The sequence below is a fragment of the Balaenoptera musculus genome, chromosome 7 (genome assembly GCF_009873245.2).
Source record: "Balaenoptera musculus isolate JJ_BM4_2016_0621 chromosome 7, mBalMus1.pri.v3, whole genome shotgun sequence".
NCBI classification, from domain to species: domain Eukaryota; kingdom Metazoa; phylum Chordata; class Mammalia; order Artiodactyla; family Balaenopteridae; genus Balaenoptera; species Balaenoptera musculus.
In genome coordinates this window covers 80,223,245-80,246,981 of record NC_045791.1, presented here as the reverse complement: position 1 = coordinate 80,246,981, position 23,737 = coordinate 80,223,245, and the positions used below count along the sequence as shown (strand labels likewise).

Genomic DNA, 23,737 nt, shown 5'->3' with positions numbered 1-23,737 from the left:
ATCCAAAATGAAAATAAATAAGGAAACACAAGCTTTAAATGATACATTAAACAAGATGGACTTAATTGATATTTATAGGACATTCCACCCAAAAACAACAGAATACACATTTTTCTCAAGTGCGCATGGAACATTCTCCAGGATAGATCATATCTTGGGTCACAAATCAAGCCTTGGTAAATTTAAGAAAATTGAAATCGTATCAAGTATCTTTTCCGACCACAACGCTATGAGACTAGATATCAATTACAGGAAAAGATCTGTAAAAAATACAAACACATGGAGGCTACACAATACACTACTTAATAACGAAGTGATCACTGAAGAAATCAAAGGGGAAATCAAAAAATACCTAGAAACAAATGACAATGGAGATACGACGACCCAAAACCTATGGGACGCAGCAAAAGCAGTGCTAAGAGGGAAGTTTATAGCAATACAAGCCTACCTCAAGAAACAGGAAACATCTCGAATAAACAACCTAACCTTGCACCTAAAGCAATTAGAGAAAGAAGAACAAAAAAAACCCCAAAGCTAGCAGAAGGAAAGAAATCATAAAGATCAGGTCAGAAATAAATGAAAAAGAAATGAAGGAAACAATAGCAAAAATCAATAAAACTAAAAGCTGGTTCTTTGAGAAGATAAACAAAATTGATAAACCATTAGCCAGACTCATCAAGAGAAAAAGGGAGAAGACTCAAATCAATAGAATTAGAAATGAAAAAGGAGAAGTAACCACTGACACTGCAGAAATACAAAAGATCATGAGAGATTACTACAAGCAACTCTACGCCAATAAAATGGACAACCTGGAAGAAATGGACAGATTCTTAGAAATGCACAAACTGCCGAGACTGAACCAGGAAGAAATAGAAAATATGAACAGACCAATCACAAGCACTGAAATTGAAACTGTGATTAAAAACCTTCCAACAAACAAAAGCCCAGGACCAGATGGCTTCACAGGTGAATTCTATCAAACATTTAGAGAAGAGCTAACACCTATCCTTCTCAAACTCTTCCAAAATATTGCAGAGGGAGGAACACTCCCAAACTCATTCTACGAGGCCACCATCACCCTGATACCAAAACCAGACAAAGATGTCACAAAGAAAGAAAACTACAGGCCAATATCACTGATGAACATAGATGCAAAAATCCTCAACAAAATACTCGCAAACAGAATCCAACAGCACATTAAAAGGATCATACACCATGATCAAGTGGGGTTTATCCCAGGAATGCAAGGATTCTTCAATATACGTAAATCAATCAATGTGATACACCACATTAACAAATTGAAGGAGAAAAATCATATGATCATCTCAATAGATGCAGAGAAAGCTTTCGACAAAATTCAACACCCATTTATGATAAAAGCCCTGCAGAAAGTAGGCATAGAGGGAACTTTCCTCAACATAATAAAGGCCATATATGACAAACCCACAGCCAACATTGTCCTCAATGGTGAAAAACTGAAACCATTTCCACTAAGATCAGGAACAAGACAAGGTTGCCCACTCTCACCACTATTATTCAACATAGTTTTGGAAGTGTTAGCCACAGCAATCAGAGAAGAAAAAGAAATAAAAGGAATCCAAATCGGAAAAGAAGAAGTAAAGCTGTCACTGTTTGCAGATGACATGATACTATACATAGAGAATCCTAAAGATGCTACCAGAAAACTCCTAGAGCTAATCAATGAATTTGGTAAAGTAGCAGGATACAAAATTAATGCACAGAAATCTCTTGCATTTCTATACACTAATGATGAAAAATCTGAAAGTGAAATTAAGAAAACACTCCCGTTTACCATTGCAACAAAAAGAATAAAATATCTAGGAATAAACCTACCTAAGGAGACAAAAGACCTGTATGCAGAAAATTATAAGACACTGATGAAAGAAATTAAAGATGATACAAATAGATGGAAAGATATACCATGTTCCTGGATTGGAAGAATCAACATTGTGAAAATGACTCTACTACCCAAAGCAATCTACAGATTCAATGCAATCCCTATCAAACTACCACTGGCATTTTTCACAGAACTAGAACAAAAAATTTCACAATTTGTATGGAAACACAAAAGACCCCGAATAGCCAAAGCAATCTTGAGAACGAAAAATGGAGCTGGGGGAATCAGGCTCCCTGACTTCAGACTATATTACAAAGCTACAGTAATCAAGACAGTTTGGTACTGGCACAAAAACAGAAACATAGATCAATGGAACAGGATAGAAAGCCCAGAGATAAACCCACGCACATATGGTCACCTTATCTTTGATAAAGGAGGCAAGCATATACAGTGGAGAAAAGACAGCCTCTTCAATAAGTGGTGCTGGGAAAATTGGACAGATACATGTAAAAGTATGAAATTAGAACACTCCCTGACACCATGCACAAAAGTAAACTCAAAATGGATTAAAGACCTAAGTGTAAGACCAGACACTATCAAACTCTTAGAGGAAAACATAGGCAGAACACTCTATGACATACATCACAGCAAGATTCTTTTTGACCCAGCTCCCAGAGAAATGGAAATAAGAACACAAATAAACAAATGGGACCTAATGAAACTTAAAAGCTTTTGCACAGCAAAGGAAACCATAAACAAGACCAAAAGACAACCATCAGAATGGGAGAAAATATTTGCAAATGAAGCAACTGACAAAGGATTAATCTCCAAGATTTACAAGCAGCTCATGCAGCTCAATAACAAAAAAACGAACAACCCAATCCAAAAATGGGCAGAAGACCTAAATAGACATTTCTCCAAAGAAGATATACAGATGGCCTACAGACACATGAAAGAATGCTCAACATCCTTAATCATTAGAGAAATGCAAATCAAAACTACAATGAGATATCATCTCACACCAGTCAGAATGGCCATCATCAAAAACTCTAGAAACAATAAATGCTGGAGAGGGTGTGGAGGAAAGGGAACTCTCTTGCACTGTTGGTGGGAATGTAAATTGATACAGCCACTATGGAGAACAGTATGGAGGTTCCTTAAAAAACTACAAATAGAACTACCATACGATCCAGCAATCCCACTACTGGGCATATACCCTGAGAAAACCATAGTTCAAAAAGAGTCATGTACCAAAATGTTCATTGCAGCTCTATTTACAATAGCCAGGACATGGAAGCAACCTAAATGTCCATCGACAGATGAATGGATAAAGAAGATGTGGCACATATACAATGGAATATTACTCAGCCATAAAAAGAAATGAAATGGAGGTATTTGTAATGAGGTGGATGGAGTTAGAGTCTGTCATACAGAGTGAAGTAAGTCAGAAAGAGAAAAACAAATACAGTATGCTAACACATATATACGGAATCTAAGGGGAAAAAAAGCCATGAAGAACCTAGTGGCAAGACGGGAATAAAGACACAGACCTACTAGAGAATGGACTTGAGGATATGGGGAGGGGGTGGGGTGAGATGTGACAGGGTGAGAGAGTGTCATGGACATATATACACTACCAAATGTAAAATAGATAGCTAGTGGGAAGCAGCCGCATAGCACAGGGAGATCAGCTCGGTGCTTTGTGACCACCTAGAGGGGTGGGATGGGGAGGGTGGGAGGGAGGGAGATGCAAGAGGGAAGAGAAATGGGAACATATTGTATATGTATAGCTGATTAACTTTGTTATGGAGCAGAAGCTAACACACCATTGTAAGGCAATTGTACTTCAATAAAGATGTTTAAAAAAAAAAAAAAAAAAAAAATAAATAAATAAATAAATAAATAAAATAAAATAAATCAAAATAAAATTTATAGGCCTCACAAAAACTGTGAATAACCAAACCTGCTCCTTGGTATACATGAAATATAATTTAAAGCCAAAAGCCCAGACAATCAAGGGAGAATTTCAGAAGTTTATTCACACCTATGAGAGACTATAAAGGGAATAGAGATAAAGGAAAATACTAAAAGAATGTTAACCTCAGATATTCTTTTATAACAGAGTTCAGGTTTCAGAACATAACTTTAAAGTCCTCTAGTGCCATAATTATCTATATTCCAGGAAATAAACGACAAAAGTAATTTATCAAAAAAAAAAAAAAGAAAAAATATTTTGGTGGAAAAATAAAATTACTTCCAAAGTCCATACATAAGCAAGATTACAGAATAACTTCCCTGTGAAATTTATTTTTATCGTCATTGTAATGATTTTAATATGTTTTGTTCCAAAGCCTATCTCTAATTTTTTTAAAAAAAATTTCCCACTGGCACAGTATTACTTTTGAAAAGAAATATCTGATTATATTACAGGATGTCACTTGGTTTCCTGACAAACACTCAAAATAAAATATGAAACAAGAATTGCGAGGTACCTGCCAAAGTTCATAGCAACAGTGTGCCAGAAGATCATCTTGTATTGTGCTGCTGTCTGGTAAAGAAATGTGATTATTCCATCCTTCATTTAGGGAGGTTTCTTTGGAAAACCTCTCTAAGAGAAAAGTGGAGGCAAGGAAACAAAGGTAGTAACAGGGCCTCTAATCAGTTACCACTAGTTTCATTTGATAACCTTGTTGTCTGACACAGAACTTAATGTTAAACCTATATTTCTCCTTTTTTATTCCTGCACACCTTTGTAATTTAAAAAAAAAAGAGAGAGAGAAAAAAAAGCACAACACAATCCTGGGAAACCAAAGCAAGACATTTGTGAGAAAAAAAGTCAAAGGGAAATCAAAGGGAAAGCTTCAATATGGAGTGCTGAGGCAGCACTTCTTCATTGCTTAGTTATGTTGGGCCCCGAGTCTCACCTTCCTCACGTGTAATATGAGAACACAGCACTCCACCTCAGAGAGTGGTTTTGAGAACGAAACGAGAGGACAGGGGTGCAGTGCCTGGCCCAGAACGGATGGATCCTCAGTAAACAACAGCTACAATTTTTATTTTGTGTTTTCCCTATTATGTATTTGTGTTTTCCCTATTTTATTCTTGTCTTTTCACAAATTTTTTCAAGTACTATTTTCTTCTACATATGGAATCTTCTAACTTTCCTGCTTTTCAATCCTTCTGTTCCCCAGTCTTCTCCCCACACCCTCAAGCTTCTCATATTACTTATTTCCTTTTCACTTCCATCTCTTCTTTCTGTCCCATCTTCTAGTCTCAATATCCACTATCAAAGGAAGGAATATGAAAAATCTTAAGTTTAGATATTCTATAGGTGTTTTATAGAGAAAATTTATATAATTAAATTTTTTTCAAGTCCACATCTTTGAGTCATTCTCTACATGGTAGATCTTTGGGGCACTGATATACCATTTCCAAAATTGTTTGCTGAGGAAATCTTTGCCATGTCAATATGTCTATTCTCTTGGTCTACTTCCTTTTCTCTGAAAACTTGTCCTGGTTAGACCCCTTCAGATTCCATAAGTGATAACAACCCTCCACCCAACTTGGCAGGTGGCTAAAGCACAACAGCATCACAGGTCAAGTACTGGTTGGAAAATAAAACCTGAACTCAATGACACTCTATACTTAACAAAATTTAAATTTCACATAACCTCGCGTCAGCTAAACTGTAAATTCCAAGTAACAAAGAGTGGCCTATAAGAACAACGAGATTTTTAAAAGGTGAATGGGAGAATTATTTTGCAAATTTACAAACAGAAAATCATGGGAGTAAAGCTTGATTAAAACTATTCATATAGGTCTTCAAAGGTTTAGCTCTCACATTTCTTTTGATTCCCTCTTTCTTCAAGTAAAAACATAAATACTGCCTATATGGGAAAAGAATCTGAAAAAAAAAGAGTGGATAAATGTATACATATAACTGATTCACTTTGCTGTACACCTGAAACTAACACAACAGTGTAAATCAACTATACTCCAATAAAAATTTAAAAAAAACCAAAACACAAATACTATGTTCAGGGGAAAAAAAGCAACTAATTTCTCAACATTTTCTGTTCTACCTATTGGAACTAAGTCTCATCTACCCCAAATATTTCACAAAAGTGGAGTTAAAGAACACTATTCCTTTATCTCTGAAAGTTTATCTGACCAAAAGCCAATATATACATATGCAACACACACACACATTTATATTTCACACACACAAAAAGACTATTCTTCCAAAATGTCTAGAGTAAAAAGCTATACTTGGGTAGAGGAATCGCAGGTGATATATTTTTCTTTTAGATTATTTTTCTACAACCAACCTGAGAGGAGAAACTATGTCTTACTCATCTCCTTATTGCCACTGCCTAACAGAATCTAGAACAGACGTGATGCTTATTCGACAAGGCTGGTGTTATGAATTGAATATCTGTACCCCCCCTAAAATTCACATATTGAAGCCCTAACCCCCAGTGTGGCTATATTTGGAGATGGGGGCTGTAAGGAAGTAATTAAGGTTAAATGAGGTCATAAGAATGGGGCCCTGATCCAACAGAATTGGTGTCCTTGTAAGAAAAGACACAGGAGAGCTCACTCACTTGTGCTCTCCTTCCTCTCCCCCTCCACACACACGCACCAAGGAAAGGCCATCTGAGCACATGAGAGGGCAGCCATCTGCAGCCCAAGGGGACATCTCACACCAGACACTAACCCTGCTGGCACCTTGATCTTGGACATCCAGTCTCCAGAGCCATGAGAAAATTAATTTGTGTTGTTTAAGCCACTTGAGCTTATGGTATTTCACTGTGGTAGCCCAAGCTGACTGATACACTCACTCTTAGTTTTATCCTTCATTTTTAGTTTTCAACAGTCTAAAGAGATACTTAAACATAATCCTGAGATACAGTAGCTTGAGAGAACTTGAATATGGCCATAAAAACTTTACTCTGAGACACTATTTTTAACTGGCATTGTTTTTTTATTGCAAAAGTAATAAGTATTCACTGAAGAAAGAAAAATAAATGGGATTGTTACTAATTTGATAAATATCCTTCTATCTAGCCCTTTTCTTCTGTGCATAGACACTTTTAACCAGAAACAGATTGTAACTTGTGCTTTGTAACTTATTTTTTTCCTTTCTATTTCCCTAATTTTACTTCCTAATTCCCTAATTCCTATTTCTTTCTATGCTTTAAAACTCTTATTTACCAAATCATTTTTACAGCTGCATAGTATTTCATTGTATAAGTGTATGAAGAAGTCAGTGTCCTGTTATTGGCCAAAGAGTTTCCAATTTTTCACTATTCAAAAAAAAAATACTGGCAATTCCCTGGCGGTCCAGTGGTTAGGACTCTGCGCTTTCACTGCTGACAGCTTGGGTTCAATCCCTGGTCAGGGAACTAAGATTTCGCAAGCCACGCAGCCCAGCCAAAAATAAAAGAAAAAAAAATGCTGCCATAAACATCCTCTTAGATGAGTATTTGCACACATATGTAAATACTTCCTTAGTATACAATCCTGGAAGGACTAATGGCTCAAAATGCAAGAAAGATTTTCAGGATTTTGATTCATATTGCCAAACTGAACAACAAAATATTTTTACTCCTTACAATATCTGCACCTCCACGTTCATTACCGCATTTATAATATTTACAATAACTATGACATGGAAACAACCTATGTGTCTGTTGATGAATGAATAGAAATGTGGTACACACATAAACGATGAAATATTATTCAGCCATAAAAGAAATCCTGCCATTTGCGACAACATGGATGGACCTTGAGAGCATTATGCTAAGTGAAATAAGTCAGACAGACAAATACTGTATGTTCTCACTTATATGAGGAATCTAAAAAAAACCCCACAAACTCAAAAAATAAATTAAAAAATTTTTTAAATAAAAATAAAAATAAACCAAACTCATAGAAACAGAAGTAGACTGGTGGTTGCCAGGGGCAGATGGGTGGAGGAAATGGGTAAAGACAGTTAAGAATACAAACTTCCAATTACAAGATGAATATGTTCTGGGGATCTAATGTACAACATGGTGACTATAGTTAACAACACAGTTTTATATACTTGGAAGTTGCTAAGAGAGTAGATCTTAAAAGTTCTCACCAGAAGAGAAAAAACAGGTAACTACATGAGGTGATGGGTGTCTTAACTAATCTTACTGTGGTAATAATTTCACAATATATACATATACCAAGTCGTCACATTGTATATCTTAAATACACAATGTTATATGTCAATTATATTTCTATAAAGCTGGGGAAAAAGGAAAAGAATGATACACGATTTCTTCAAAATTGTTTTTTAAAAAAACTTTTGCCCTATGAACGACACTGTCAAAAGAATGAAATACTAATTCAGACTGGGAAAAAATATTTGTAACTCACATAGTCAACAAAGGACTTGTATTCAGAATATATAAAGATCTCTCAAAACTCAGTAATAAGAAAACAAGCAGCCTGATTTAAAAATGGGCAAAATATTTGAACGTACACTTCACCAAACATGATATACAGATGGCAAATAACCATATGAAAAGATGTTCACTAGGGTAATGCAAATTAATATCAAGATGCAATGTCACTACACATCTATCTGAATGGCTAAAATAAAAAATACTGACAATACCAAGTGCTGATGAGGAAGCAGAGCAAATGAGATTCTTGTACACTGCTGCTGGGAATGCACAATGGTACAACCATTCTGGAAAAGTTTTACAGTTTCTATTAAGTTCAAGACACAATTACTATACGAACAAGCAATCCCATTTCTGAGCATTTTCCCTAGAAAAATGAAAATGTATGTTTATGCAAAATTCTGCAAGGGAATGATTATAGCAATTCTCTTCATAATCTCCAAAAACTCCTCAGCAATAAAAGGGAACAAACTACTGATATACACAACTTGGATAAATCACAAAGGCACTATTGCTGAGTAAAAGAAGACAGTCTCAAAAGATTACATACTGTACGATTCCATTCATAGGACATTCTCAAAAAGATTTAACACTAGAGTGATGGAGAACAAATCAGTGATTACAGAGGTTAACGAGGGGTGTGTGTGTATAAAGGGATAGCATGAGGAAATTTGGGGGGAGTGGTGGTGATGGAATTATTCTCACACAATATCCTGTGTCACAGTATCCTGACTGTGGTGGATGGTTACATGAATCTATACATGTATTAAAATTCATGTAGCTGTATGCCAACCCCCCAAAAAAGTCAGTTTTACTATATGATCACTGACAAACAAAAGGAAAAGTTACTAGCTAACAGAATCATTCTGGATCATGTTCTTTCTGTCTAATATTGTCTCCTTAGGTCTTTGCCTAGAGAGAGCTATATGCTGAAATGGATGAAAGGTGGGAAAAATATCTTTTAAAAAGCAGTCCACAAATGACTTAGGGACCCCTCGAAAGTTAGGTATGTCCCTTTTAGGTGAGGTCAACTGAGTACTGACCAGCCCTGTCAGCTGCCTTTCAAACACCCTATTCTTCAATCCTTCCATCTTAGTGCTACAAAGCCAGTAACTTCCCTTGCTTCCCGAAAGCCTCATCAGCAAGCCAGCACTGGTTCACCCTGTGACAGAACTGTGATAAGGACAGGACAGGAAGAGGAAGGCAAACAGCAAAGGCCACTACTCCGTTCCATTCTTGTAATAACTTGCATTCTCCACCCTCTGCCCTACTCTCATTCCAAGGTCTTCACTTTCCTACTTTTAACTTCAGTGAAATAATGCCTAAGAGAGTCATTGAAACTGGTTATTTCTCATCGGTCTTTTATATCACTAAGACCTGTCACTAACACCTTGAAGGAAAAAAAAAATTTTTTTAACCTATTCTTACCCTCTTGTTTCCTTAGCAACAGAAGTAAAATCCCAAAGTATAATCTAACAAAAGGCTTAAAAAAAAAAAAACCCTCTCCAATTAGATATGTACTTGCTGCAGGGATAAGAGTGGGAGGGTAGAGCTAAGAATATGTTTTGGTTCATGATGGGTCAAGGAGGGAAAGAAACCTTTCTTAAAGTAGTGGCAATAGAAAATAGAAAATAGTGAGGTGACAGGAAACTGATTCAGACTAAAGCACCTAGGGGTTAAAAGAAACCCACAGCTCACTAATCTGCAGTGGAGGGCACATTAGAACATTTTTGTCAGGCAGTCATCCTTCCTGTGCCTGGACTCTTCCTGTGTCAGGAAACAATGAGGAGACAGGGAACTGGTACAGACTAAGAAAGATCTCAGGAGTTATTAGTATATATACTACAAATAGAACTTTTACTTTTTTTTTTATACTGAGTGAAAGGTACTCAATTCTAAACTTAATTTTCTCTCCTAAATGTCACAAAACAACATAAATAATGGCTTGCTTTGGATGCCATTTTCAGGCTGCACTTGGTTTGTAACTGTTAAGTTACAGAAACGAGGAAGGAGAAGGCTAGAAGGGGAAGATGACCTGTCAAGGTTTCCACAAAATGTTGACCATCCTGGATTTTAGAATCATAAAGATCTGTCAGTAAGCTTGCTAAGAACAGAAAGCTTAGGTTTCCTGGGTGTCATGTTGAGAAATGCACATAAGAGGAACCCACCAGTATAGTAACTAACTGTACATCTTGTTACTGCCTTTCCAGGCAGCTACAGAAGTCATAACCTACTCAATTGGTATGAAGTTTTTCTCAAATGTAATCTAAATAGCAGCAAGTATTTATCAACAGTTTAATCTATTTAAGGCAAAAGAAAGAAAGGAAGGAAAAGAAAGAAAGAAAGAAAATGGCCACTTCCCTAAGGTCAACACACCATTTTAGATAAATGAAGCAAAAGGTTCAACTGTAATTCATTTAACTAGGAAATAGCTATATGATTAGAAGAAAAAAAATCTACCCAAGCTGCCGGGGAAAGATTTTCTTCATTAAGCATACTGTTATTGTTCCAGAAATAAAAGATAATAATAGGCCTTTGATTTTACTCCTTACATAAACCATATTCTAAAATATCTAAAAATAACAAAAATGATTATACTTTAACTTTTATGCTTCATTTCAAGGGCTCTTAAGGAATTTTATGTGTGTGTATATAATTTATTTTTCCCATATCCACACAGCTTTCTCTAATAAAATCTACATTTCTAAATATAAATCAGTATATGCAAATATAAGTGGGTTATCATATTAACTGAGAGGTCATCCTTAGATAGCTCTGAAAGGTTAAAAATCCTTCAATGTACTAAGGCAAAATCTACCTCTCCTAAGATCTATACTTTGGAAACAACAAAGATCTCCTATTTTCTCAATTTTTGATTCTTTCTCTTCAAATCAGAATGTTTTCCACTCAATTAAGATTTCAATTAGGTGAATCACTGTTTTAAAGGTTTTTTTCTATTTACATTCTCCATATATCTATATACATTACAGCTTAAAGATCAAATTCTGCATCAAAGCTGAGAAGTAACCAACAAAGAAAGAACCCCAAGAGAAGGGTTGGATAATCCTGAATCTTCATTAGAGGTCAATCTACATTATAACTTACATATCTGTTTCAAAGTGTGGGGATAAGACTGTGGTATGACACAGAGAGTCAGGAAAGATGGGAAGAACACCTACTGAAGCAGTAGCTGAGCAGGAAAAACAAATATACAGTTAAATTTTCAAAGGAAGAAAAATGTGCCTTCATAGGCAAGTAGGATGGAAAAGGTGTGTTCAGCAATTCAACAGAGATCTATGAGAGAAATATGAGCCAGAAACCCTAATATAACAACAGGGAGGTCAAAACTGATGTTTAGAATGGTTTTAAAAAAATTAGAAAGCACTGGAAAAAAAAGCTTTCCTATCTTAAGGGCTTTTGTAGAGGGCCTCCATGTGGCCTTGATTCCTCCTGTCCTGTCAGCATTACTTTATTTCTGTCCTCCAGCAATCACTGTCCTTTCATCTGATATCCCCCTCTTAGCTCTTCTAAGCTACAACTATACTCTATAATAAAGGTCACAGCTGAAGCACCTACTCTTGATTTCTAAGTAGCAAAATCTTAAAACTTTCAAGAACAGCAATCATGTCCTGGACTGGCATACAAAGATTTTATTGCAGAGCAGCAATTTTCTCTTTAAAGTGCAACGCCCCTCTCACTCTTCAGATGAATATAGGTTTTTATCCCTTTCTACCTCACTATCCCTTTGCTCTCAAACCCTCCTAAGCTACTACAAAACTACAGTGTCCCAGCCCAGAGGAAGAAATAAGAAAATCCTATGGGAGGGCTTTCTTGCTTGAGGCTATACCAACCAGAAACACCTGCATGATTTTTAAATTCTCACTCCTAAATTAGTTTATGCAACTGTGAAGATGCTGCATCTCCCGCTCCTCTGTTTACTAATATCTGACTCTAATCATCAATCAAACAATCCTGAAATGTATTAGTTACATATTCTAATGAGAATATTTCTTGAAATACTCCTTAAAAATACGGTACCGTAAGTATCCGAGGGCTCTGTCAATTTTGGAAACCACTGACATGTGAAAAGATTCTCTCTCCTAAGAAACTTGGCAGCATTTATTCTTCATAACAAATAGTTCCCCACCCCCCAAATTTCCAGGGAAAGAACCACTCAAAAAGGTATGTGAGAATTCTTTTCTAACTGCAAATATCCATTGTAAGCCCAAGAAAAAGATCTTTTGTTAACCAGTGGTTATAGACTATGAGCTAGCTATAAGCAGAGCAATACTGTCCTTGATCATTAAGGGATACTAAAGGAATTTCCCAATAATCTTCTCCAAACAAAAAAAAACTCCAAACCAAAAAACTGTAATAACTTGGAAAGTCTATGAAGAGAAAAGTTAAAGAGCCCCCCAAATATTCAAACTTCTCAACCAAATAATGGAAAATCTACCCCTAGGAAAGTATAAATATATAAAAAGCTTTAAGCACACAGGAACTGGACCCAACTAAATAGCCAAAATTAGGGAAATGCTCTACAGAATCTGAAACATTAAAAATGTTCCTGAAGCATCTGTAATAACATTTTTCCACATTAAGTAAATTTTTTTAAATATATAAAGTCTAACATATGGTAGGATCTCAACAAGGAATGAGAAAGGAAAAAGAAGAAAAAACGTAAGGAATAGCTGTCTTTAAAAAGAGACTCTGGATGATTTTTTTCCTATTTGATTTTTTAAAAAATTACAGCTTGACTGAGACATAATCTTTTTATTTGACTTTTTTAGTTTCTGAAATTTTTGTAATAAGCATGTAAATATTTTTATGATAATAAAAGCTTTAGAAAATAACTTCATTCCTTTTTATGGCTGAGTAATATTCCATTGTATATATGTACCACATCTTCTTTATCCATTCGTCTGTTGATGGGCATTTAGGTTGCTTCCATGACCTGGCTATTGTAAATAGTGCTGCAATGAACATTCGGGTGCATGTGTCTTTTTGAATTACGGTTTTCTCTGGGTATATGCCCAGTAGTGGGATTGCTGGGTCATATGGTAATTCTATTTTTAGTTTTTTTAAGGAACCTCCATATTGTTCTCCATAGTGGCTGTATCAATTTACATTACTCAGCCATAAAAAGGAACGAAATTGAGTCATTTGTTGAGACGTGGATGGATCTAGAGACTGTCATACAGAGTGAAGTAAGTCAGAAAGAGAAAAACAAATATCGTATATTAATGCATGTGTGTGGAACCCAGAAAAATGGTACAGATGAGCCAGTTTGCAGGGCAGAAGTTGAGACATGTATACACTGATGCGTATAAAATTGATGCCTAATAAGAACCTGCAGTATAAAAAAACAAACAAAACAACTAATACTAAACTTTCATTGGGTTATTTGTATGGAAATATGTTAATATAAATGTTTCAGACATTACATGAAATTTCTAAAAATCCTATATTTGTATTTGTATGGAAATATGTTAATATAAATGTTTCAGACATTACATGAAATTTCTAAAAATCTTATATTTGTATTTGTATGGAAATATGTATGGAAATATGTTAATATAAATGTTTCAGACATTACATGAAATTTCTAAAAATCTTATATGTTCTGGTATAATGTTATAAGTAATAATCCTAGTTATTACTTTAAAATGTATATCTCAGAAATAACTAATTTTCTTGTCAACTGCATTATTATGAACTTTCATCAAATCTTTAACCGTGGTCATTTTTAAGTCTTTTGTCATTTACAGACAGTTCTGGGTGTACTCTGATGATTTTGCAAATATGTTCCTATAAAAGGGTTTCATCTTCAAGAAATTCATAGAAAAGACTCTGACAAGTACAGGTTTCTGGTAACTGACTGTACTGCTGAACTGAATGAATAAGCATTTTCAGAACTCTAATGAAAAACTGATGAACTCATAAAAGTCCTAACAAAAGATCAAGATGAAAAAAAAATTAATTACATGGGACTGAGTGAACTGATGAGGATGAGTATAATTTTTGTGACTTTCTGTCTGAATTTAAAAAAAAAAAATCCCACAAGGACTCAGAGGCAAAGAATATACAAATCAATTTTCACTGCAAAGTAAAGGAGCTGTTACAGTGGAGGATTACTGGACTGAATGTCAATATTATGACATAGTATGGGTGTGTTTCATGTTTGGTAATTGCAATCATTGTTGCTTTTGTTGTGGTCATCCATGTACAATGCTTGGTGTCAGTCTATTTATCTCTTGTAAAAATAAAAAAAAAATAAAAAAAAAAAAAAAGAAAATAACTTCAATATGAAATTGGCAGAGAAGCCTAGTGAAAAATCCAACTGGAAGCGACCTAAGATCTACTGAACAGTTATTATGGGTCAAGAATTGCATTAACTGTTTTATAACATTCTATCGCATTTAAGCCTCAGTATAACGCACTAACAGGTAATACTATAACGCAGAGAACCCAAGGAACTTCATACAGCCAACAAGCAGCAGGGCTCAGCTGTAAACTAAACAGTCTGATCTCAGGGCACCTGTGCTCATCCTCTAGCTACATGACCTCCCAGGTTACTTTTGGATTCTTTGCTAGCATCTAATCTATTATTTCCAGACAATTATATTTGTATTTTATCTATTTATTTTTTATGTTGGTTGGTAGATTTTTTTGCAGCAGCTTATTGAAAAATAATTCACAATACCATACAACTTACTCGTTTAAAGTGTACAACTTTTGCTTCTGAATGGTTATTGAACAGAGTTGTACAACCATCACCACAATTGATCTTAGAATCACCAAAAATAAGTCCCTCACCCATTAGCAGTCACTCTCTATTTCCCCCCAACTTTCCCAGCTCTAGGCAACCACCAATCTACAACCTGGCTCTATGGGTTTGCTTATTCTGGACATTTCATGTAAGTGAAATCATATGTGTTCTTTTGTGTCTGGCTTCTTTCACTTAGCATAATGTTTTCAAAGTTCACCCATATGGTAGCATGTACCAGTACTCCATTCCTTTTTATGACTGAATAATATTCCATTGTATGGATATACTGCATTTTATTTATCCATTCATTGGTTGATGGACATTTGGGTTGTTTCCAAATTTTGGCTACTGTGAGCCATGCTGCTATGAACATTTGTGTCCAAGTTTTTATGTAAACGTACGTTTTCAATTCTCTTGGGTACATACCTTGGAGAGGAAGTGCTGGGTTATATAGTAACTCTATGTTTGTTTTTTTTAAATTATTAATTAATTATTTATTTATTTTTGGTTGCATTGCGTATTCATTGCTGCACGGGCTTTCTCTGGTTGTGGCAAGTGGGGGCTACTCTTCACTGCGATGCGCGGGCCTCTCACTGCAGTGGCCTCTCTCGTGTGCAGCACGGGCTCTAGGCGCACGGGCTTCAGTAGTTGTAGCACTCAGCCTCAGTAGTTGTGGCTCGCGGCCTCTAGAGCGCAGGCTCAGTAGTTGTGGAGCACGGGCTTAGTTGCTCCGCAGCATGTGGGATCTTCCCGGACCAGGGATCGAACCCGTGTCCCCTGCATTGGCAGGCAGATTCTTAACCACTGTGCCACCAGGGAAGCCCCCTGTAACTCTGTGTTTATTTAGCCTTTTGAGGAACTGCCAGGATGTTTTCCAAAATGGCTACACCGTTTTACATTCCTATCAGCAATATATAAGGGTTCCAATTTCTCCACATCCTTACTAACACTTGTTATCTGTCTTTTTAGTTTTAGCTGTCCTAGTGGGTATGAAATAGTATCTCACTGGAATGTGTATGCATTTCCCTACTGACAAATAATGCTAAGTATCTTTTTCACATACTTATTGGCTATCTGTACATCTTCCTTGGAGAACTCTCTATTTAGATCCTTTGCCCATTTTTAAATTGGGCTGTTTGTCTTTTTTCATTATTGAGTTGCAAGAGTTCTTTATATATTTTAGATACAAGTGCTTTATCAGATATATGATTTATATATATTTTTGCCCATTTTGTGGGATGTCTTTTCACTTTTTTGATGGTGTCCTTTGATGCACAAAAGTTTTTAATTTTGATAAAGTCCAATTTATGCACTTTTTCTATTGTGCCTCGTGCTTTTGGTGTCATATTTAACAAACCACTGCCTAATCCTATGTCACATTTATGCCTATGTTTTCATATAAGAGCTTTTAGTTTTAGCTCTTATATTTAGGTCTTTGACCATTTTGAGTTACTTTTGTACATGATGTGAGGAAGGTAGATATATTTTTTAAATCATGTTTTAAAGGCTAGAATTGGCCTTATCTTTTACTCCTACGTCTCCAACATTCCCATCTCATCAACCATCAGCTAACAAAGTTTAAAAACGCAGACTCTGAAGTCAAAATGCCTAGATTAGAATCCCAGTTCTGGCTCATATGACCTTGAACAAGATACTTGATCTCTCTGGGCCTTAATTCCTTGCCTGTAAATTGGGGATAATAACAATCTCCAAATCAAAGATGAGGATTAAATGCTAATAATATATACAAAAGCTGAGTAGAGTGCGTCCCATATTGTAAGCACTTAATAGACTTCAATTATTATTAGTTTCTAAATATCACTCAGGTTTGTCCACTCTCTCCAGCTCCACAACTTCCACCTTACTTTAGTTCACCATCATTTCTTACATGGATTATAAATCTATTCTCAAATGGTTTCCTGCCTCTAATCTTGTCTTCCAAATTCATTCTCTACTCTGAACCCATAATGATCATGACAAAATGTGTATCTGATCACCTATCAACCCCCTGAATTGCAGAAAATAGTTCTCTGGTGTCTCTAGGACAAAGTCCAAATTTCTTAACAACTGAGACATGAAGACTTTCAGGTCTGGCTACTATTTACCTCTCTAGCCTAATCTCTTACTACCAACCCTACCTGAAGCCATGATTTCTTATACGTCTAGAAAACTGGCTAAATTCTACTTAATCTTCAGGGACCACTTAGACACCATTTTCTCTGGAAGTCCTTCTAGACGGCTCATAGCCAGTCCAAGGATAAATATCCCTTCTATAGCACTCTGAACACTCCCTGATCAACACACTCAATACACTGTGTAAAAATTAACTGTTTACTTACATCTATTTGAGACTTGGTGGGGGGAAAGCCCCAATATTTCATTTATCACTGCATCCCCTAATGAGTACTACAGTACGAGTTATATGGCAACATTTAATATATGTTGCGTGGATGGAGGAATGGCCTCAAAGCACACGTATCTCAAACTGGTACTTTCTCCACTAGAGAGAGAACCCACTGAACAAAGCCACACCCATGACTTACTGAACGATATTTTCATGTTCACAGTCTCAAAGTTTCAATTAAATATGAATACTACTACCATAGTTATCATGATGCATACGTGCCTGATCTCTGATTGGCTATTAACACTAAAGCAAGTCAAGTAGTCAAAATGTTTGTTGTGTCAAGTGTACAAAAGTCAAGCCACATGAATTTATTTTTCAAGTTACTATATTTTCTAGTCCTCACCTTCTCCACAGAGACATTTTAGAATTAGACAAAAATGAAGTTCATGCAAACTTCAATAATCTTTATGAAGCAAATTCAACTTGCAAGGGAAAAAAAGAAGAAAATTTTGGATAATTTTATTGCTTTAATTGCTATTTTTTTTTTTTTTATTTTTTAATTTTTGGCTGTGTTGGGTCTTCGTTTCTGTGCGAGGGCTTTCTCTACTTGCGGCAAGCGGGGGCCACTCTTCATCGCGGTGCGCGGGCCTCTCACTATCGCGGGCTCTCTTGTTGCGGAGCACAGGCTCCAGACACGCAGGCTCAGTAGTTGTGGCTCACGGGCCTAGTTGCTCCGCGGCATGTGGGATCTTCCCAGACCAGGGCTCAAACCCGTGTCCCCTGCATTGGCAGGCAGATTCTCAACCGCTGTGCCACCAGGGAAGCCCTAATTGCTAATTTTAATGCAACTTTAAAAAAAAAATCACTTCAGAAAGTTATAAACTGCTAAAACCCATCACTTAATTCAATAAAACTCAACCCTGACCTCTATTCTACTTGGAGTAAAAATATGGATAGGAAATAAGAATTGGACTTATCTCTTAGAAACACATCTAAATTATTTATGGATGAATTAGAGGAAGTGGAAGGTTGGCAAATTCACCTGTAAAACCATGTGGGTCTGTAGCCTTTGAGAGTGAGCGGAATAATTAGTATTCCAACTTTGACAATTATTAACCTATTCAAATTTTTCATTTCTTGTTTTGTCAACTTTGCATTTTCTATTTCTCCAAATATAAATGCAGTTTGTTTAGGTTTCTAAATGCATTAATGTATATTCATATTTTATAACTAAAAATGCCTTATATATGGAAAAAAGCTATTGGAAACTACAATCAAACTATAAATTTGTGAAATCAAATTTGACCCATGCATCAACATTTTAAGACACAATTAATTTGAAAAAAATATATACCTCTACCCATACTTTCTCTTGAAAACAATCCACATACACTTGACAATCATCAGAAGCTATCAACCTGTAAGTGGGGCTGGCAAACTATTTCTTGCTCTCTCCTTGCTAAGGGACCCCATCTAATTTCAATTCAGTTAAAGAGAAATGCTCTGTGAGTGAGCCATCAGGAGCAATTCATAGAGTTCAATTAAAGAATCAAAGCAGTTAAAAATTTTCCCTACTAAAAGACTTTATGCTCCAGGTATCATCATTATCCTCTATCTTCACGTGAGGAAACTGAGACTTAGAACAGGTTACTTATCCAGGGTCTGGTTCCACAGCCAACGATTATCTCTATTATTCTGCCTCCAACATACTAAACTGATAGAGACGAAAATATAGTAAACCAAAATATGTAACTAGCTATAATGCCTAGAAGTCATATCACAGATCACTACAGGAAAATATCATTTTGTCAACTTAACATTCTGTTTGTTTTTTTAAAAAATTTTTTTTTCTTTTAATTAATTAATTTATTTATTTATTTTTGGCTGCACTGGGTCTTCATTTCAGCGCGAGGGCTTTTTCTACTTGCGGCGTGAGGAGGCCACTCCTCATCGCGGTGCGTGGGCCTCTCAGTGTCGCAGCCTCTCTTGTTGTGGAGCACAAGCTCCAGATGCGCAGGCTCAGCAGTTGTGGCTCATGGGCCCAGTTGCTCTGCGACATGTGAGATCCTCCCAGTCCAGGGCTCAAACCTGTGTCCCCTGCATTGGCAGGCAGACTCTCAACCACTGCGCCACCAGGGAAGCCCCTGTTTTGTTTTTTTTTAAAGAGGTAAATTTGGTTTTTTGTTTTTTTTTTTAAACTTTGGGTTTATTTATTTATTTATTTATTTATGGCTGTGTTGGGTCTTCGTTTCTGTGCGAGGGCTTTCTCTAGTTGCGGCAACTGGGGGCCACTCTTCTTCGCGGTGCGCAGGCCTCTCATTATCGCGGCCTCTCTTGTTGCGGAGCACAGGCTCCAGACGCGCAGGCTCAGTAATTGTGGCTCACGGGCCTAGTTGCTCCGTGGCATGTGGGATCTTCCCAGACCAGGGCTCGAACCCATGTCCCCTGCATTGGCAGGCAGATTCTCAACCACTGCGCCACCAGGGAATCCCCATTCTGTTTTTTTTAAATGAAGGCTGTGATTCGGTATTTAATCACTGTTTCAAATATGTTTTAGACATGTTTATCCTAAGCAGTTACCTATGAAATAACATATCACCAGGAAAACAACAAATCCCTTGTCTGGATTTTATGGTATCTGTGCTCCTACCTGACACTGGTTAATAGCTGCATGGTTGCCATGGAATGGAGACTGTCTTTCTTTATCTCGATGATGCCGACTGCTGTGTTTACTTCTCTGCAATTGCTGGCGTAATTTTGCAATCTGAAAAAGGGAAAAATAACAAGTATGTCAGAGTGTTTTCCACATTGCATAAAACATACTCATGCTTAATAAGAACCAGTAAAATTCAGCCTTAATAAATCTCTTGAGTTTTTAAACCATCCCACAAAAATCTGATTTATTGTAAAAAAAATTTATATATATATACACACATATATATATACACACACACATCTGTATATGCATAAATGTATATCTTTCTTTCAAAGAAAAAATTATGTTCCAACACTATTCTGAGACTTTAAGCTTCCCAAGTACTAAACAAATGAAATTTTTAGCATTTAGAATAAATTATATTATACATTATAGCTTTCACAGAGAATTCAAAAATAATGATAAGTATTCTCTCATTTCACTTACGAGTCACATTTTATTTAGAATTAGATTTCTTTAACAAACACCTAACCTTCAACAGCTCCAAAAAGTAAACAGTATTATTTAAAAATCAACTCAAGCTCCCCAGGCTCTGGGAGGCTCCTGGAGATGTGCTGTCCACTGAGCATAATCAAATTATGAATAAACATAATAAACATCAACTCTGTTAAAAAAAAAAAAAATCAACTCAAGCCATGAAATGCATTCAGATACAATCTTTAAATAACAAATACAATTTCAATCAATATCCTATATTATACTTTGACTGAATTTTTCTGTTTTATTGCTACATTATGTATAAAATGCAAATGTCCTAATTACAGGCACAAAAAATGGTAATCATAGCATAGGGCCATAATCAACTTGGTTATACTGGGTTACTGAAATTCAGAAATACTACCACTGTATATAGAAATAGTAAGTGTGAATTTGTTGTATCACTGCAATCTTATACATTTGATATTTATATTAACAGCTATGGACTCTCATTAAAAATAAAGAAAAACACGTAATCAAGTAAGTTATGCGTACATTTCCCCATTCAAATCTTTACTCAACATAATAACTGTTTTTCTGTTATTTCTCAAGTAAACAAAACCACCAAAACAAAACAAAAAATTAAAAAACAATGGAAATTGACAAATCTTTGCTGCTCACAACTTCAAGGAATTAGTCAACGAAGGGATCAAATTTCCACACCCACTTCCTTGGAACCATTTCTCTGACCTCCTTAAGTTGATCTGTGCTGCCCCACGACGCTGAACGCTTGTGAGACCCTTTCTTTTTTTCAGAGTACTCTTCAGCCCATGCACTCTCTGTCTATAATGGGAAAAAGAAGGAAGAGGTTTTAATAAAACAATTAATCATTTAACAATAATGAATGCCACATTTGCGACAACACAGATGGACCCTGAGGGTATTATGTTAAATGAAGTCAGAGAAAGACAAATACCATATGATCTCACATGTGGAAACTAAACAAACAAACAAACAAACAAACTCATAGAAAAAGAAATCAGATTTGTGGTTACCAGAGCTGGGGGTCAGCAGAGGGGGAATAGGATGAAGGTGGTCAAAAGGTACAAACTTCCACTGAAAGATAAATAAGTACTGGGGATGTAATGTACAACCCAGTGGCTACAGTTAACACTTGCTTTTATCGTACATCTGAAAGTAGCTAAGAGAGTAGATCCTAAAAGTTCTCATCACAAGGAAAAAAAAAAGTTTTTTGGTAACTCTATGAGGTGATGGATGTTAACTAAGCCTACTGTGGTGATCATTTTGCAATATATGTATGTCAAGTCATTATGCTGCATACCTTAAACTTATATAGTGCTATATATCAGTTATATCTCAATAAACCTGAGAACATTTTCCCTTTCTAAAAAAAAGGTATACCATATTTTTCTATTACAAAATACATTCCTATTACAGAAAAAATTAGATATTAGAAAATATTTTAAACAACAAATTACCCATAATTTTTACTACCAGTTACTTAATTGCAATATTTTAGCCTATTTCTTTCATTTCTCTAATAAAAATTAGTTATTATTATTATATAATTATAAGCATAGTATTTTTTGAACAAATGCATACTAATAATAGCTAACATTCCTGTGATCTTACTATGTGCTAGGCACTGTGCTTTATGAAAGTACAGTGAAAGGTCTTCACTGTATTATCTGATTTAATACATACAAAAAGTTCTACAAGTTCTGCAGAAAAGGAAGTTGTGACAATGAGGTTAGATTAGTTGCCTAAGGTCTCACAGCTGGGAAGTGGCAAAGCCAAAGATATAAACCTAAGACTCCAGAGTTTATAATCTTAACCTCTAAATTTTGTCTTTTCTTGCTTTAAATATCTGCAGAGTACAGCCTCAAAAATGTTAAATTCTTAGTGGTTACACAAAATCCAGAACTTAAAAACACTGTATCAGAAAAAAATATTATTCTTGGCATATGAAAGTACGCTCAACCTCACCCCATAGTAAGAGAAATGCAAGTTAAAACTTCACTGAGACTGGGCAATTTGATCACATACACCCTCCTCCATTGTTGGTGGAATGTAAAATTAGTACAGCCTTTATGGAAGGCAACTGCTGTCAAAGTTACAAATGCACATATTATTTGACACAACCACCCATATTTTGGTAATTTATACTGCAGATGTACAAATTTATACCTTTATGTACAAAATGACATATATTATTCCCTATAGCACTGATTTTATACAAGATTAGAAAAATGTAAATAGAGGATTGGCCAAATAAATTATGGCTTACCTTTACAACAGAATAATACACAGCTATAAAAATGGATAAGGAAATCTACACTGTACTAATACAAAATAATCTCCACGAGATACTGTTAAATGAAAAACTAAAGGCTCAGACTTCCCTGGTGGCACAGTGGTTAAGAATCCGCCTGCCAATGCAGGGTACACGGGTTCGAGCCCTGGTCTGGAAAGATCCCACATGCCACGGAGCAACTAATAAGCCCGTGTGCCACAACTACTGAGCCTGCGCTCTAGAGACCACGAGCCACAACTACTGAGCCCGCGTGCCACAACTACTGAAGCCCACGCACCTAGAGCCCATGCTCTGCAACAGGAGATGCCACCGCAATGAGAAGCCTGCACACCCCAACCAAGAGTAGCCCCTGCTAGTCACAACTAGAGAAAGCCTGCGCACAGCAATGAAGACCCAACACAGCCAAAAATACGTGTAAATGTAAATAAATAAAATTTTAAAATACTATTTAAAAAAAAGACAGAAAAACTCAAGGCTCGGTACAGTATGTATAGCAACTACCTTTATATATAGGAGTGCTATAAAGAATATACACATGTGTAAAGTACATCTGGAAGAATATACATGGTAACAAAAGAAACTGATATCAGTGGCTGCCTCATGAGAAGAAGATAACTCTCAAATTTTGTACTTTTATGAATGAATGTATAGCCTATTCAAAACAATACCTCTTTATATATAAGATGGAAAAAAACTTTTAAGGGGAAATTTTTCTATATGGATAGAATGGTGTCCTTAAGTGAAAACAAAGTTGCAGAAGAATGTATAGAATATTCTATCTTGTGTTTAAGGAAAAAAAAATCACCTTTCTGGGGGGCAACCTCCAGGGAAATAACTGATTTAGGCAAGGATCATCAA

At 35.9% G+C, this 23,737-nt stretch overlaps 1 protein-coding gene across 3 annotated transcripts in view; it reads right to left on the bottom strand.

Annotated features, from left to right (window-relative positions):
• Positions 1-23,737, bottom strand: part of FAM117B (family with sequence similarity 117 member B) — a 93,043-nt gene that overhangs the window by 18,396 nt on the left and 50,910 nt on the right. For all 3 annotated transcript variants that reach the window (XM_036858795.1, XM_036858796.1, XM_036858797.1), the window contains exons 3-4: positions 21,295-21,387; positions 20,062-20,175 (exon numbers count right to left, since the gene is read on the bottom strand). In XM_036858795.1, the coding sequence (XP_036714690.1) occupies positions 20,062-20,175; positions 21,295-21,387 (207 nt within the window). The remainder of the gene's footprint in view (positions 1-20,061; positions 20,176-21,294; positions 21,388-23,737) is intronic.